Genomic DNA, 19097 nt, shown 5'->3' with positions numbered 1-19097 from the left:
AAAGGTCCACCTGCATTTTTCTGCAGTAAATGTGTTTAAACAAATAAACATTTAGTTGCTTTCTGGCTTTGATGAATGACTTCTCCACAACTCCAAAATTCATTAGGAGGAAGGTCCACACTTTTCAGGACAATGAACCTTTACAGATGGCATTTCCATACAAACAGTTCTCTTCCATTGCTAGAAGCTACTATCATCAAAACCAGGCATGCTTCCAAACATACATCCTTCTCCCCAGTGAAACCAGCTCAGGTTTTAAGCCTCTATCTTGTCCCAAGATAAAGCAACTGGACAGAGAGAAAGGCTTCATCACAGATCAGATTCAGCCTATCATCACCAAGTGAATAGTGCTCATTTTAGAACAAAAATTTCTATATAAATGCCATATTTCCCCTATAAGGAATATTACTTTAGCAATACATAGAAAAATCACTGACAAGGGATCTAAACACTATCATTTATTCAACACCACAACTTAAAGACAACATATTTGAGATCTCTCTCTGAAATTCATCACCATATTGAATACAGCAAACATTACCACTAGATGAAATTGCACTTTTTGAAAGCAATGATACTATTTGTTTCTCCTAAAGTCCAAAAAAAAATTAAACACTTCATCAGCTACGTGTTTATCCAGCCACTTCTGGGATTCAAATACAGCGTCTCCATTAAGTCAATCCTACTGAGAGAAGTTTAGTGTGATGCACATGCCCCTATGCCAATGCCAGACTCGTTAGGTTCTACTGGATTTATTTGCCCCTCTTCTTTTAGCTTCACCTGTCTAAAGTCTTCCCTGACTTCTTCTAGAAGACTTGGCTTGAAAATGACATCCAGTGCTGTCATTGCCAAAGCTTTTGCTGTGCGCAAAACATAGAACTGAGCATTCTGTGACCCTGGAAAAAAAAAAGAGAAATTTCAGGTTAGATTACTAATATTAGATACAAACCACTAGCTTACCGCATAAGGCATATTCTATAAAAGAAGATCTTCAGGTTTCAACTGCAAGAAGAGTTTCTTAAAAATCTACTTGCATGAATAAAGTATGGCTATTTTCTGATGCCTCAAAGCAAGTTTTCACATGCAAATAGTTAACTTTCTGCTATTGATGTAAACAACTAAGACTGAAAACAGGAAAATGAGTGTTCACATTTTCCTTTTTAGAAAAAGCAGAGTTTTATACCATTATCTCTATTACAGTTTTCGAGTATTGTGCTTTAAGAGTAAAAATTACTTTTATTTACCTTCTCACTCATGCTTAGAAACTCTTCTGAATATGCTGCTAGGGATAATACTTCTAATTTCTTCTGCCTAGATAGTATACTAAGTCAAGCTTTTAGTACAAGGAGTGGTCATCCTTCCCATATACATTTAACTTTAAACATAAAAATGAAATTCTACATTTTGTCAGCTTTTTTCTGCAACTCTACAGTTTAAGTTGATTGTTTCAGGGTCCATATTCAGCTCAGTTCCCATCATGCTTGAAGAAAGCAACTCCATTTCTATATAGATATTCACATGCAGCCACTCTCAGATCTAGTACTTATATTTGCTACACAGTAGCAAGCTTTAATCTCTGTAATTTGAAATATTTATAATTTCTAGATTTGCTGTAGTGAAGAGTCAGCAACCAGTCTCTACAATGCACAAGGGTTCTAAATATAAACCTATAATGCTTTTCACTTCCACTCACCTGCAGCTTCTGTGTACTGCTCAGTATGATTCAATGCATCAGAGCCAATATAAAAATAAGGATGAAGCCCAGGGACTACAAATGTAACATTTCCGAAGTCCGTGGAACCTAGAAGTAGCATAGAAATTTACTTAATGAACAAGTTTTGAAGAGTTTTGAATGCTGTAAGAAAGTGTATAATAGATATTATCTCCAGCCCATATCTAAACCAGAATATCCTTTGCCCCAAATACTAAAATAAAAGCATTCTTAATGAGTCGTCATCCATACAAAAATCTCCCTCACAGATATTTTCCCTAACTAGCTATCTTCAGATGCTGCTCTCTGGTGCACTTCTGATCAGTAATCAGTTACTGGACTGCAGGAAGATGTATCAGCATGTTCCTATTCCATTTACTGTTAATTTTTTATCAAGCATCTCCTGATAGTAAGCTGTTAATTCAGAAACAATGAAAGCTGCAAACCTTGGAAGTTTCAAGCAGTCCAGCTATTTTCCTGCTACAGCCTTTAGAACCAGGCCCAACAGTTACCGCTTTTCACCAGTATGCAAACGTTCAGCACTGGGTAGGGGACACTGAAGTAGGAACAATCTATCTTTGAACAAAAACACACTGAGGACAACTATTTCCTGTGCTTTTTGATTATTCTCAGTTATGGAAACAGTAAAGCAGAATCATTCTTAAAATAATGAGGTAAGAACTAAACTCCAGACAAGACACTAGGGCTTTGTAGACATAAAATTCTTTATAGCAATGCTGCAGATTTTAATGATGATTCTTTCATGTCTGACCAGCAACATCAGTATGTTTGCTAGCGATAGTACCTATCTCAAACCACTGCCTTATCTATTTAATGATAGCATCCAGTAGTAGTAGATCCTTCATAGTAAAACATCCAAGAGTCTGCAATTACTTCCTGAGTTTTTTTTTTACCCAAACATTAATTCCACTCAGTATTTGTTAATGACATTTAGAAGTTGGAGAAATCAATATACCAGTTACTGTGAAATTCACATACCAGAGGAAGCACTGTTTCACAGTGGGGAAAAATAGGGATGACCAACTAAGACCTCTAACTTTTTTCAGCCCAGAGCTGCAAGGTTGTTGGTTTTTTTCATTAGCAATGGCGTATAAAATGATTGTTCCAAAGATTTCAAATTATTTGTAACACATCAGGTAACCTCCATATCATGACACTTTATGGAGAGAAGATATTGCTATGTCGTAAGACTTAGTAATGAAATGATTGAAGAATATAGATTTTACATGGAAGCATATAGTTACTAAAAGTGAGTCCACAAAGCCTATATATGATGTAATCAAAGAGAACAAGACTAGCTTGCTATTTGCTCTGCCTACAGACAAATGGAAGCAGCAAGACTTGTCCAAAAAAATTATCTTCTCCCATAAATTCAGTATGCATTTGAAGAAAATCCAACTCTTGGCACAGCAACAAGTTATTTTAATTTTCAGTAGTCTACACTACTGGTCCATTCTTTGGTCAGCCTGGAAAGAAGTCTAGAAGTTCTGCCTACTCCAGACTAAACCAAGAGTTCCAGACTTGCCTTACTAAGTCCTAATACACAAAATGCTGGAGAGACTGTGTTGGCCTTTTTCCCTGCTCTCACCCAGAAAATGAAGCATTAGAAATTTCAGTGCATCCCAGCTCTCAGTCATGTAATTCTACTTGAAATTATATCCATATCCAATCTACTATCAGTTTACAAGTTACTTTTGCTGAATGTAAGGGATTTAAACTTGACATTTTCTGGTAAGATGGAGAGCTTAAAAATCCAGGCAGCTTTTAATAAAAAAAAGTGACAGTCAAATCATCCCCTCTACCAGAAAAAATGTTACATCCTTTAGTGGTAATAACCTAGCAGCATGTTTAACACATCAGGTGTTCCAGTGGTTTTCCATCTGGAAATGTATGCTTGCTCGAGATGTGCAGATCAGGATTGCTTCCAGAAGCATAAATAATTGCACAGTTATGAATGCAATACACAGACTTGTGTGCTATCTCCAGTAGAAGAGTACTGGGAGCTCCCACCTTTCAAAAATATCCTGAAGCTGATACTGAAGCCTCTTCAAGTCACTGAGCATGTAATGGAAGCCAGTATTACCACAAACATGAATGGAGGGGAAAACGCAAAAGATTCCAGGAAGCATTTATATACAGGCCCAAGATTCAAAAGTGGTATTTTCAAAACATACTGGCTACTTCTTATGATTATCTATATCAGTCTTGTGCACAGAAAGCCAATGAACTCCATGAATGCTAAAAATATCAGAAGTTATCACAAGCGTGGGTGCCTCAACTAAGGCATGCTAAACTAACCCATCTGCTTTGGGAGGTTGTCAACGTCCTGTAGTAGAGCTACCCTACCAGCAGAAGGAGAAAGAAGTCATGGCACCTGGTCAAAGCTAACTCAGATTCACATTACTTCCCATCATCCTGGCTGGGTGACAGATGAGTGCAGTATGCACAAGGCACACACAAGGTAGTGTGATTTGATGGACTACAGGAATTCTTCATAATTCTTAGCTGCCTAGAGCGATACCTGTAAGCAGACCGATACTAATACCCATGTAGAGGTGGCAGCGAGTATGCTCATCTGTTAACGACTTTTCTGCTGCACAGACATGGAGAAGCAACTGAGCTATCTTCCTTCCCTTTCAACAGAAGAAACTGATATCCTAAAAGAAAACATTGAAAACCATATGAAAACTAAACAGAAATAGAGGTCTTGAAAAAGATGAGACAAAACACTCAACCCCTCCCAAAAGGGCAGCATACAAAATTCCACTCCTATGTCTCTGGAGACTGTGCTTTGTTACCAGTCCTGAATCCCCACCGCAAAAATTCAGAGAAGTAACTGTGGAAAGAAAATTCAGTAAGGCCTGCTGCAGTATGCAATAAAAACATAATTGCTCAAGCATATTTTGACATTTGACAAGCAATTTAAGGGCAGGACAGGCATATGGAGAGTTTCAGTTTAAGCAAGTTAATGTTTAGCATTTAGCATATAATGTAATTTACATATGAAAGCACTATTACAATTACATGTCTCTACTAAGTTGATTCAAAGTCCTCTGAACCAGCAGGATCACCAGCATTCATGATCTTCACCCTTAATACAATGGTTTGAAGGAAGCAACTAGCAGAGCTCCATAGTTTCACTACAGTAAACATTCTAAATACGGTTCCTCAGACCCTTTCTTAAGCTAAATGAGCAATAGTAGTAAAGCTTATTTGTACCACACTGAATAAAGAAAAAAAGAAATCTGCCTTTAGTTACAGTTTGTTTTCAAACCTAAGAAAATAAACCAATTGCAAAAAATATGCTAGTGTTGCCTTAGTTTGGAAGGGAAGTAAGAAATAAGAGAAAAAGCAACCAGAACACCATTAAATATGCTGTCTCCTCCCACCCAGAAGTCTGGAGAACTCTATCTCCAAACACCAAGATCTCATCTATCCAAAGATAATCTGCATTTAATAGAGAAGATTAGTTCTGCAATCAAACTAATTAGAACAACTATTTTTTACTGAAAACAATCTTTTCCTTCTAACCAAAGAAAAAACCTTTAATATGAGTGGATTAAAAACATTTATATATACAGTTATGATCAGTAGTGAAGGCTATAAAGTATCAGCAACAATAAGACTTGAACAGAGCTCCTGTAAGATTCTGGAAAAAAACGTTAAAGGTAATGAGAAATCCACCTAAGCATTCAAGAATTCACACTCCTGTTACTGTACCTCTCAGAGACCAAAGAAAGTGAAATAGTTTGAGACATAGTCAAAACCCAGAAGTCAACACCTACTCGAACAGCACCCTTCCGAAAACTAATCTGTTGAACTCGATAACTAAAATTAGAGGCACAGAATTACCTGTTAATGGAAAGAGGTTTAAATTAGCGTTACCAAGATGCTTAAACTTCCACTTAAAAATCAATTCAAAAACTCCCTCTAAAATATTAGTTAGATGCTAGTACATTTATTTGTATGTAAGCTTGGAAAATATTGTTAAACAAGGCCGCCTAAAACTAAATCTCATCTTCATTCACAGCATAAACCAGGACTCTCATTCAAAGCAACAGAATGAGCTGCAATTCATTCCACATCCTCACGTTCTTAGTAGACAGTTCTTCTCTTTCCATCCTTCCTCCCAACCAAACTGCTTCTTACTTGAAATATTTTCAGAAATATTATCCAAAAACATTACTGCTTTCCATACCTGTTGGGAAAACTTCTCAGATTCTGCAACAAATACAGAAACACAGGACAGAGGTACAATTCTTTCACAGAGCTTCAATTTTCTAATTTGTTTTTCTTCTGACCAAACTATGTTTAAACTACCTCTATCCCATTATTTTATACACTTGAAGAGTTGATCAATCTAAGCTTGTCATAAAAAAACAGTTCATGTTACCTGATAAACCATTCAAGATGCAGTCTTCTGATATAAACTCTATTCCAAGCTTCTTTCCATTCTCTTTGTAAACTTCCTGCAGACTCTTATTTGGAAGCACATTGTAGTAATCATTTTCACCACCTTTTATTTCCACCTAGACAAAAAACCCAAACGATTACATATTTTTCACCAACATAAGCCAGTTTAATGTAAACAATGTAAAGCCTGGCAAAGTTAAATACATGTCCATACTTCAAGCCCATGTCAAAACAGACGTAATTGCCAAATTTCTTTCAAAAGTATAGCATTCTGCCAAATATTAGCCTTGATCAAAACACAGCTGGTGTTCTGTTAAGCTTGCACCAGACAGCCAATGCCAGAAACATGGATTTCACAAAAACCATCTCCAAAATTAGTAAAGAAAATGTTCCATGTAACAGCTTCTAATGATCTCCACTGCAGGTACTATTAAATTACATGGAAATCAATTTAGTCTTTCACCAAATCCTATTTTACTATTTTTGTTTAGAAAACTTCCAGTAACTACAGACCGATTCATGAAATGACTTCACATAGGCAAGAAGTTAAAAAACAAATGTAAAAAACATACTTACATCAAGTTTCAGAAGAGATCTTGACTTTCATTCTGCATGAAGTACACCTTCTGAAAACCTTTTCTAGCTAGACTGGAGGGGCCATACTAGGAAAACAGCATCCTTAAAACTGACTAGCTCACATTCATATACATCATATGCCTATTTGTTCTGATGAGCATAGACATTCTTTTCACAGCTCTATTAGTCATCAACCTGTAACTACAGAGCAGGTAGAACCACCTATCTTAGCAATGCATTGCAAGGTAACAGCTACAGGAGAGACAGCTTCATCTACTAAATAATGAGAAGAATGCTAACTGAAAAAAATTACTCATTTTTTTCACATTTGGTTGCTACATGAGCCTCAGGGGCAAAAGAAGTAGAGGAATGTTCCAGCTCAGCGAATCACAGAATCATTGAGGTTGGAAAAGACCTTTAAGATCATCAAGTCCAACACCACCATGCCCACTAAACCATGTCCTGAAGTGCCACATCCAGTGATGGTGACTCCACCACCTCTCCCTGGGCAGCCTGTTCCAATGTTTGATCACCCTCTCAGTAAAGAATTTTTTCCTAATATCCAATCTAAACCTCCTCTGGTACTACTTGAGGCCATTTCCTCTTGTCCTATCACTAGTTACTTGGGAGAAGAGACCAACACCCACCTCACCACAATGGTGGTTGTAGAGTGCGATAAAGTCTCCCCTCAGCCCTCTCTTCTCCAGGGTAAACAACCCCAGTTCCCTCAGCCACACCTCATAAGACTTGTTCTCCAGGCCTCTCACCAGCTTTGTTGCCCTTGCCTGGACACACTCCAGCACCTCAACGTCCTTCTTGTAGTGAGGGGCCCAACACTGAACACAGTAGTTGAGGTGTGGCCGCACTAGTGCCAAGCACAGGGGCACAATCACTTCCCTACTCCTGCTGGCCACACTAGTTCTGATACAGGCCAGGATGCTGTTGGCCTTCTTGGCCACCTGGGCACACTGCTGGCTCATGTTCAGCCGCTGTCAATCAGCACCTCCAGGTCCTTTTCTGCTAGGCAGCTCTCTAGCCACTCTTCCCCAAGCCTGTAGCATTGCATGGGGTTGTTGCAACCAAAGTTGCAACAGGACCCAGTTGCAAAGTTGACCCAGGACTTGGCCTTATTAAGCCTCATACAGCTGATCTCGACCCATCGATCCAGCCTGTCCAGATCCCTCCTGCAGAGCCCTCCTACCCTCCAGCAGATCAACACTCCCACCCACCTTAGCATCACCTGCAAACTTCCTGAAGGAGCATTCAATCCCCTCATTCAGATCATCAATAAAGATACTGAAGAAAATCAGCCCCAATACTGAGCCCTGGGGAACACCGCTTGTGACCAGCTGCCAACTGGCATAACTCTGAGCTCAGCTGTCCAACCAGTTCTTTACCCAGTGAAGAATGCACCTGTTTAGGACACAAGCCACCAGTTTCTTCAGAATGCTGTGGGAGACAGTGTCAAAGGCTTTACAAAAGTCCAGGTAGACAACATCCACAGCCTTTCCCTCATCCACTAGGTGGGTCACCTGGTCATAGAAAGAGCTAAAGGTCCCATCCATCTTGAAGGGCCAGGAGGACCTTTGAAATTACAGGCTGGTCAGACCATCCTATCCTCAAGCTCCTGGCAAGATTATGGAGCAAATAAATCCTCCTAAGACCCATGTCCAAGCACATGAATCACAAGGCAATTGTGACTATCCAGCATAAATTCATGGAAGATCAGACTGTGCATGTCCAAGCTTAACTTTAAGATGATATGTCTGGCTCAGTGGACACAGAATACATTCAGGCTCAAAGTGTTATGATCAGTGGCACAAGAATCCAAATTGCTCCCTGTTACTTGTAGCATCCATCTGCAATGAACACTGGTGCCATTACTGTTTTAATATCTTTACTACTGATGCAGACAACTCCTGTGAGACCACATCTGATGTATTGTGTTCAGTTCTGTGCTCCTCAAGAGTGAACCAAGTCCAGAGGAAGGTCACCAAGATTATTGGGGTGCTGGAGAACATGACATACAAGGAAAGGCTGAAGGAACTTGGTTTGAGCCTTCAGAAAAAAAGGTTAAAGGGAGATCTTATTGCTATCTACAGTTACCAGATGTGGAAGGTACAGAGAAGACAGAACCAGACTTCTCAGAGATGCTCAGTGATATATGAGAAGCAACAAAGGAAATTCCTACTAGAAACAACAGAATCACAGAAGTTGGTTGAAACTGCAAAGCACCTCTGGACATCATCTTGTCCAACTCCCCTGCTCAAGCAGGGTCACCTGGAGCTGGTTGCCCAGGACCATATCAATGCAGCTTTTGATTATCTCCCAGGTTGGAAATACCAGTCTCTCCAGGAAACCTGTTCCAGTGCTCAGTCATCACAGTATAAACATCAGGAAAAACCTTGTTCACCATGAGGTAGTTAGAGCACTGTTGAGAGAGGTTGCAGAATTTCATCCTTGGAGGTACTCCGACATCCACATGGCACTGAGCAATCTGCTCTAACTGCTCCTGCTCTGAACAGAGGGTTACACTACATGACCTTGGGAGGTCTCCCCCAAGCTAAGATTATTCTGTGATTCTGTAGCATTCTATTTATAAACCAAGGCCTCCTTTCAGGACATAAAGCAACAGAACAGCAAATAGTATCACAGAATTTTTTTATTTTCTTTCCACTAAACACCATGCAGACAAATGCTGTAAGCCTCAATTTCCTATTCTGGCCTATCTTATCACCAGCATAGTAAATACATGACCATGAATACATTCTTACATTGCATCCTGTGGCCAGTGCTGCAGACTTGAAGCAGTTTTCAACCTTCTCTGTCAGAACAGAAAGATCTTTCATTGAAGGGGCACGCAAGTAAAACTCTAGTTCAGTGTAAGAAGGAATGATGTTAGGTTTCACACCACCATTTTTTATTACACCTGCAAAAAGGGAAAAGTCATGTTATTAATGTTAAATACAAATGCTTAATCTTCAGTTTTTGAGTAAGGAGTTTCACTACAGGGCTAGGTATATATACAAAAAGCAATAAAACATCAGCTGAGCATGAAATATATAAAGAATGTAAAAAATACAGTATGTGGACAAATTTTCTTCATCACACCAGATTAAGTGGAACATGTACATGTTTTTCAGCACAATTTCATTGCATTCTTTGGTTAGACAACTCTTATAAACCTAAAGACAAGCCAAACTAGCATTTGTAATTAATCCCCTGAAATTCAATGCAGAGTCATCAAGCAATCTGACTGCCAGTGAAAGAAAAAATTTTGTTATAAAGGCTTGGATTCCAACTTTTAAAGGTTTCCTCAAGTAGGATGTTTCCAACTTATTTTGCCAGCTTGGAGAGAAATTGAGTTAAGTTGCATTTCTCAGCAACACTGGAATAACATGTATGTTGCAGACTTCAATTCTACATTAGATTTCAATACATTAACAGCTCATAGCTTTCAACAGGCTGCTTGTTTCCTTGGCCTCTTATCCTCAATATGAGGATTATGACTTGTTTTCTGTAGAACCAGAGAAACTATCTACCTGAAATGTACCTTGTGTCCAAAGGGCAACGAAGCTGGTGAAGGGTCTGGAGCACAAGTCTTACAAGGAGCGGCTGAGGGAACTGAGGCTGTTTAGCCTGGAGAAAAGGAGACTCAGGGCAGACCTTATTGCTCTCTACAACTACCTGAAAGAAGGCTGTAACAAGGTGCATGTCAGTCTCTTCTCCCAAGTAATGACTGATAGGATGAGAAGAAAGCCTCAAGTTTACCAGGGGAGATTTAAATTGGTTATTAGGATAAATTTTTTCACTGAAAGGGCTGTCAAGCATTGGAACACACTGACCAGGAAAGTGGTTGAGTCACCATCCCTAGGGGTATTTAAAAGATATGTAGATGTGGTGCCTAGGGACATGGTTTAGTGTTGGACTTGGCACCATTATGTTAATGGTTGGACTCGATTTTAAATGTCTCTAACCTAAATGATTCTATGATTAAATGGAAATACTGCACAGTTACTGATGTGTCACTGTAGCCTGTAAAGACAGCACTCTCAGGATGCAAATAGGCAACAAATCTTTATTTTTGTTACAGAAAACCTATTAAGAATATGAACTCCCACCTCAAGCAAAACCTTTCCAATCTCAAATACAAAGTAATCAAAGTGCTGAATTAAACCAGTATCAGCACTAGTCCATAACAAAAGGAACAGCTCAGATGAAAGGGACAGACATCACAGAAAAGGAACCAGTAAGTCAGCAAGTAATCATGCAAATTTGCATGACACACACCATAACATGTTTGTTCAAAACTAGTTTAATGAGTGAACAGTTTTCATTTGTCTTCCAACATATTTGTAAATGGAACTGGATAGAGTCTAAGAGTATGTCTACACTTAAATTCCAAAGCAACTGCAGTATGGACTGGATAGCAGATTTAGCTTACAAGGAAGCTGCCTGCACACTACTAGTAGCACCTAGTTTGGCCTGCTTCTAGATAGAACTTTTTTACAGCCTGTTTAATACAACTTCTTGAACGGAAAAAAATCTACATTCCTTTTTTTCAAGGGGACAGCATTTACTCTACTCATAAGCAGGGAAGAAAGAAGCTTATCAAATATTAGATGAACTCAAACATTGTTCAAGTACATAAAACATTGCTTTGAAATTCTAGACTTCAAGTAATGGAAACTATTTCATTTCTTGTTAGTGGGTTAACACTAAGATTTTTAGCATCACTTATGTCAGCCATGGCTGCTACTGCAAGCCTGCGACAAGACCCCCAACACACTGTTGTAAAGAAAGCATTCCTAAAATTAAATCTCATTCTGGCTGCTTATACTTTCCCAAAGGTATTTTAAATATTTCCAGTTTGAAAAACAGGTTTATGACAGCAGTTGTATCACAGTAATTTAAGTTTTGCTGTGGTTCAGTAAGTGTTACCTCTAGGGGCTTGTTTTAAATACTTTGTTTTGCCTACATCACCCATGTAGCCTTTAGAAACTATGAAGAAAGCAGTATTTAGAGTTTTAGCCTTAGATCAAATAGAAGACCTAGGCACCTCCAATCTTAAACCTGCAACACATGAATTTCAGACACCAAAACTCATAATTAAGTGCCTTGTTTCCTACACAGCAATAGGACACAGAGCTAAGGCTATGCTCTCTGCCTGAAATTCATTTGTGAATGCTGCACAGCAGAACTGCAAACATCATCTACAGTCAAAAGGGTTAGGGCTTCCAGACTCCATCCAGATACCCTGGAGAGAAATACACACATGTATTATACAGCACAAGCAGCTACAACATATAATGATCATTAGCTCAGGACTTCTGGAAGTTTTAAGCTCGTAACAAGTATTCCAAACAAACAGTTCTACATTCAGAAGTCCTGTAGAAATGGCAAAGTTTCTTAATTTCAAGATGGAAAGAGTTATGTTGGATGTAATAAGGAAAACCTAGATTTCTAACTAAAGGGCAGCTTCCATTTCAACTTTTGAAACAAAAAGAAATGCATGATGATGGAGTACAAGTCAAGCTTAATGGTTAACATGTCTTACTGCAAAATTACCTTTTTACTTCAAGGTCTACTAGATATTAAATATTGGAATGCACTGCACATGTGGTTGATTGGGCTACTAACGAGAACTATTGGCTTCAGTCATCACTTTTTTGTACTTCAGCAAATAAACTTCAGTCACTCTAGACCACTAGTCCTTTCCATAAATGTCAATATAAATGTTATCTAATTAACAGAATGTCTACTGTAAAAATGATGCAGTAAGTAATACTTCATTTTTCAGAAGCTTTTCAGAAACATTTAGTCTTAACCTTTGCAAAAACATGTACATTAACTTCAAGGAATTCAAGGCCATGTGCCAAAATAAACTTAGCACTTTTTTTCCTTTCTGAACTGCAACTTCAAGTGCAAAGACTTAAAATTTCTCTAGCTTCCACCTAGGTACCGGCATCCTCTTTTGATTCTGACCCATAAACCTGTTTTCAGAAGTTAGTTCTGAACACAGACATGATTTCAAAGATTACAGACAAACTGTTTAAATTAAGCGGTGCTATTTCACATCTGAAGTGACTATACTAATGTATCACAGAATCACTAGGTTGGAAAGGACCTTCAAGATCATCAAGTCCAACCATTAATCCAGTGCCACCATGTCCCCTAAACCATGTCCTGAAGCGCCACATCCACACGTTTTTTGAACACTTCCAGAGATGGCGACTCCACCACCTCCCTGGGCAGCCTGTTCCAATGCCTGACCACTCTCTCAGTGAAGAAATTTTTCCTAATATCCAATCTAAACCTCCCCTGGCGCAACTTGAGGCCATTTCCTCTCATTCTATCACTAGTTACTTGGGAGAAGAGACCAACACCCACCTCACCACAATGTTGTAGAGTGCGATAAGGTCTCCCCTCAGCCTCCTCTTCTCCAGACTGAACAACCCCAGTTCCCTCAGCCGCATCCCATAAGACTTGTTCTCCAGACCCCTCACCAGCTTTGTTGCCCTTCTCTGGACACGCTCCAGCACCTCAGCATCCTTCTTGTAGTGAGGGGCCCAACACTGAACACAGTATTCAAGATGCAGCCTCACCAGTGCCAAGTACAGGGGCACAATCACTTCCCTACTCCTGCTGGCCACACTAGTTCTGATACAGGCCAGGATGCCATTGGCCTTCTTGGCCACCTGGGCACACTGCTGGCTCATGTTCAGCCAGCTGTCAACCAGCACCCCCAGGTCCTTTTCCACCAGGCTGCTCTCTAGCCACTCCTCCCCAAGCCTGTAGCGTTGCATGGGGTTGTTGTGGCCGAAGTGCAGGACCTGGCACTTGGACTTATTAAACCTCATACAGTTGGCCTCTGCCCATCGATCCAGCCTGTCCAGATCCCTCTGCAGAGCCCTCCTACCCTCCAGCAGATCAACACTCCCACCCAACTTGGTGTCATCTGCAAACTTACTGAGGGAGCACTCAATTCCCCCATCCAGATAATCTATAAAGATATTGAACAAGACTGGCCCCAGAACCGAGCCCTGGGGAACACCGCTTGTGACTGGCCGCCAGCCGGATTTAACACCATTCACCACAACTTTCTGGGCTCGGCCATCCAGCCAGTTCCTCACCCAGCAAAGAGTAACCCTGTCTAAGCCACGAGCCGCCAGTTTCTCCAGGAGAATGCTGTGGGAGACGCTGTCAAAGGCTTTACTAAAGTCCAGGTAGACAACGTCCACAGTTTTTCCCTTATCCACTAGGCGGGTCACCTGGTCATAGAAGGAGATCAGGTTGGTCAAGCAGGACCTGCCTTTCATGAACCCATGCTGGCTGGGCCTGATCCCCTGGGGGGATGTAGTATGTACTGCAATAATGCAATATTTTAAATTGTGCAATTTTGTAAGTTAGTATTTCAACAGCCTAAACTCTTACTTGCTGGTAATTAGATTTAATGAAGATCTCACCATGAACTCTCCAGGTCGGTTTCATTTGCTGTCTTAAAACAGACAGATTGTTGTATGCAAGAACAGCAGCATCTAATGCATTAACTCCTTCCCAAGGATAAGCAGCAGCATGAGAAGCTTTTCCATAGTATTTCACAGTCACACTAGGAAATAAAAAGCATTGCTTATTTGTTTTTTCATTCACTGCAAAAAGCCTCTAAAATAAAAAGTTCCGTTTGTTCACACAAGTATTTGTTAAAGTTTTGTGCAGCAGAACACCAAACCATTTACCTGGCACTACACTGTTGCAAAGTTGAACTACCTTTGAGTGCAGGAAGATGCTGAAAGAGTTCTAGATAACCAATGGAATGAACAGTATCAAGAGCCAACCAGGCAAAAAAGCTACTGGTAGAATACCACTAAACAGCCTCTTCCTGAGAAGTACAGGCTTTACATACTAATTAAATGTCTCCAACACTTTTTTTATACCTCCTGAGTGTTCTGAGACTTAAAAGTTACTAACATTCTTCTCAGAGGATAACATACCCTTTTCTCTGATTCAAAATTAGAAGTTGATCGTCCTAATTCTTGTCAAACTTCAACAAAATGTGTACAGTTTATAAGACAGCAAAAGCACACTACTAAGATCACATACAAGCCATGCCTAAATAACAAATGTCAAGTTTTAAAGCTGCAGTAAAGGCATAGCCTAGTATAAAATATACATTACCACGCCACAGCAAGGATGTTCTTTCCCTGCACACCTCAAAAATGCTGGTAGAAAGGCTTGCAACAAGGAAGGAAAGGTTATCCTCCAATTTCGTAGAAGTCATAAAATACCACACATCCAGTAAGAATTCATGCTTGGCTTCATCTTATGAAGGCCACTTATATTAGTGTTACAAAACAATTTAGTATTTCAAATTGTATGAAAACTCTTTACATGAGAAGTAAACATTAAATACTGACAACTACATAAGGTATTGCTACTTATCAAATACAGACATATTAGTTTATCAACATTAGATATTTTAAGTAAATCTGTTTGTACTCAATATCCAGTCCTTTACATAAACTTCATCCTCAAGCTCAAGGGGTTCCCCCAAGACGCACAACCTGTTGCTTACCCAGCTAGTACCAGCCTATCTTGCTTGTCTTGCACAGATGCCAACTTAGCCACTTACCCTGAACTGACCCCTCATGTTCTGAACCACACCACAGCTGTAAGTTAACACCAGAACTTAAATACCGAATAGCAAAGAGGGACACAATGGAGCATACTGTTGCAGCAGAAAATGTCTCCTGCTACTGCCTGCAATCCAAATTAACTATATCCTTTCACACCCTCCCAGACAAACATACATCCCATTCTGTAAAGTGAGTTTTATTTAAAATTTATTATCATTATGAAATCAAGATAAGAAAAATTATCCACTAACAACCCAAGTATGAGACTGCAACCCCTCAAATCAACTCACAAAGAAGGCAGGACAGATCCCTAGATATTCTCCAAAAAACAGAGGAAGGCAAAGTAAAGCAGCAGGTCACATTGCAATCTTTTCCCCCAAGAAACATGTTCTTGAAACAAAAGAAGTTATTCAGCACTCCTTTTCTTGTACTTCTGTTGCTACACAAATGTCACATACTCTCAGAAAAAAACACAGATTTTGGTGAATAACAAAACCCTAAGCCAGTTTAATAATATTAGCAGAAGAATGTGGATCCTGTTAGACCAACAATAAACAGGTTGATTAGGCGAAGGATAAGTGAATAAGAATCAGCAAATTTTGGCATGTATTCAGCACAGTTATCCCAATATGTTAATTTTACTTCAGACACAAGCCAGCTTTGGAGTTTGCAGATGTAGCAATACTGGCAATTTAGTGATCACCAGTCCTTAAATTCCTTGGAAACAACCAAAAGATCAATTACAAGTCATCAGAACAGCCTTTGTACCTTTGGAATATCATGATTAAATAAATCTTGACATAAGCTGAGTATTTCAAGCTTTTGGAGGTAGCAAGCTGTTTCACTCAGTACTTCCATTCCATGCCTCCTCCATATTCAAGGTTTAAAGGGTACCTAGGACTTGCATCCTACAGCAGGCCATCACCTCTGAAGGGAGATTTCCAAATCTTAAAGCATCAAACTCAAAAGGCTATTGCAAGAGTTGAAATGAACAGAAAGACAAAACTATTCATGAAAAGTGCATCTTCAAGATTATAAACATAGTTTTAAGGTACAGCAACCAAAAGCCAAGCTGAGATAAGTCTTGAAGGAGGTTACAATAACCAGTTAAGACAGCTATGTAAGGAAGACTAGGTGTTGCTAACTTTGTCAGTTTTACCAAACTTAGCAGTAACAAACAAATTAATTACCAGTAACAACACTGACAAAAGCAAAATTGCCAATAAAGCACATAGGAGCTGGAAGGTAGCACAACCAAGATGAAAACAGATCTCAGTACATCAAGTCAGAAGTGGATGGAAAAACAGTTATTCAAACATCATGGAATTTAGTCAGAGACAGCCAAACACAACACTTGGAAAAAAACTATTGCACTGGAGGGAGGTGACTAGTGGAGTCTCTACAAGACAAGAACTTGGGTTCAGGAATCACAAGCAACTATGACATAAATTGTAGTAACAAAACTGATAAACTGATAAACTACTGCTGGGACACTATGAAAACAAAAGATTTATAATATCAAAGAAGAACACAGCCTTGCAGACAGGCAGAAAAAGAACAGAATGAAACTCAAAAATATTTTTAAAAGACTTAAGCATTTGCCTAAGAGTTGAGGTTGCTTAAAATGACTGAAATGAAAGCCCCAAACATGCCAGCTATCTCCAAAATGCTGAGGAGACTATGGTCCCAGCATCAGCTGAGTAAGGTCCAAGGAAATTGCACCTGATACATTGTGTACAATGCTGGTCATGTAATTCAGCAAGGAGTACCTCAAGGCAAGTCAAATCACTCCAAGTACAAATGAACAAGTGCCAACACAGAACACTGGGGCTAATCAAAAGATGACAAGGCATAATTTCTGAATAGTTATATAGCTAGTTAGCAGAAAAAGCTGAGTGAAAGTATGACTGCTGTCTATATAGATACATATTGGGAGTAAACAAGAAAAGCCAAGAACTACTTTGAATTAAAAAAATTATGTGAGAATTAATAGATATAAAATGGCCATGATTAAATTTAGGCTGGAAGTTAATAAGGATTCAAACAGCAGTCAAGCTCAGCTGGCTGGCTTTTTAAAAAGTGGGAAAGAAAACCTGAAATGTTTTCAAGAACTGATTAAAATAAAGTGTGTACAGAGGACTTGACCTGGTGCCCAGGAAAGCAAGGAACTAGGATTCCTGAGACTCCCTCCAGTTGCATGTTCTAAAATTTAAAGAACAAGATGCTTTTTAAATGAAACTTTTTTTTTTAACAGGTAAGATAATCACATGCATGTATCAAAAGAAACGCCTCGAAACATCAGAAGGGAGAATGAATTTCTAAGACACACGCAAGACTATCTCAGAGCCGTCAGGGATTTTTAATGTTAGGCTGGACACTGCACTTGGGAAGAACGGCTCAGTGTCCACAAGAGTGACCTGGCTCTTTAGCCGACTGCAAATACTTCGTCTGAAGGGCACCTGCAAGGTCTCCGGCCCTAAGTTCAGCCCCTTCCAAAGCAGCTCCCCTACTCGGGCAGGGGAGAAAGGGCTAATCACAAGCCAGCCCTTTCCACCTGAACCTGCTCACTCACTCGTGCTCCGCCACATCGGGCAGGTAAGCTGCGTTTTCTTGTGAGGGGTGTGCCATAAAAACCACATCCAGGCCGTCAAACGCTCCAGCGTTTATCAGGTCTATTTTGCCTCCTCCTTGCTCTTCCGCAGGCGTCCCCAGCACCGTGATCTGCAGCACAAAGGCAGAACAGTCAGGGGCAAACCGCTCCACCGGGGCCACAGCCTCCGCCCTCGGCAGGGCTCTCACCTGGACGGCGACGGGCGCCGGCTGCGGCAGGCTCTCCAGGGCGGCCTTCAGCCCCAGCGCGGCAGCGGCTCCCACCTCGGCGATGAGGTTGTGTCCGCAGGCGTGCCCGATGCCGGGCAAAGCGTCGTACTCGCAGAGGAAGGCGACGCGGAGCGGGCGCGGGCCCTGAGGGGCGGCCGTGCCCCACTCGGCGCGGAAGGCCGTGCCCAGCTTGTAGCGCGGCTGCACGGCCCAGGCGGCGCCCGGCAGCTCCCCGCTGGAGAAGAAGCGGGTCATGGCGTCGTGCGCCTGGTGCTCCTCGTAGGCTAGTTCGGGCCGGCTCCAGATTTCGCGGCTCAGCGCACCCAGCCGCGCCGCGTTCAGCTCCACGCTCTCGCACGCCCGTTGCTTCAGCATCTCCAGCGCCGGCAGCGCGGAGGCAGGGCCGCCCTGCGGCGGGTCCTGCGGCCTCATGAGGGAGCGGCGAGGCAGTCCCAGAAGCACCTGCCCGCACACCAACCGCCCTCAACTGCCGGGCCCACAAAACCCACGCGCACCCGCCCACCGGCGTGTGAAGCGGTCGCTGCCGCCGCCCCCTTTTATCGCCTCCTCGGCGCCGCGGAGCACGCTGGGAAACGTAGTTTGTCATCCCGGCACGGCCTGCAGGCGGCTCCCGGCCAGAACTACCCGTCCCAGCGCGCCCGGGGGGCCGTCCCTCCCCTCGCCAGTGCCGCCAGGAGGCACCCGCGGAGGTCCGAGGCGGGGCCTCTGACCCCGCGGTAAGCGCGTGGGCGTACGTCAGCGTGCCGCGTCATACTTTTAACCGCTGCGTTGTGCTGGTGGCTTAACGCGCGCCTTGCACACACGTGTATTTACCATCAAAACAAGCCAAGTTCAGTCTGTCGCCTACTGTCTTGTGTGCCGTTTCCCAGAGGTTGTATTCCAGTGCAAGATCTGCCATAACT

General features: G+C 41.2%; 1 protein-coding gene across 1 annotated transcript; it reads right to left on the bottom strand.

Annotated features, from left to right (window-relative positions):
* Window positions 1-494: 494 nt before the first annotated feature.
* Window positions 495-18606, bottom strand: PM20D2 (peptidase M20 domain containing 2; the record flags this gene model as incomplete). Its single annotated transcript, XM_081998336.1, has 7 exons — window positions 495-896; window positions 1694-1801; window positions 6126-6261; window positions 9496-9650; window positions 14188-14330; window positions 17927-18075; window positions 18154-18606. 7 exons carry the CDS (start codon window positions 18604-18606, stop codon window positions 697-699), a joined length of 1344 nt encoding a protein of 447 aa, XP_081854462.1. The 3' UTR covers window positions 495-696.
* Window positions 18607-19097: the final 491 nt, after the last annotated feature.

The sequence above is a fragment of the Phaethon aethereus genome (assembly GCF_964289735.1).
Source record: "Phaethon aethereus genome assembly, chromosome: 3".
NCBI lineage: Eukaryota > Metazoa > Chordata > Aves > Phaethontiformes > Phaethontidae > Phaethon > Phaethon aethereus.
Note: the sequence above shows the minus strand (reverse complement) of the source record. Positions and strands in the feature narration are given on the sequence as shown.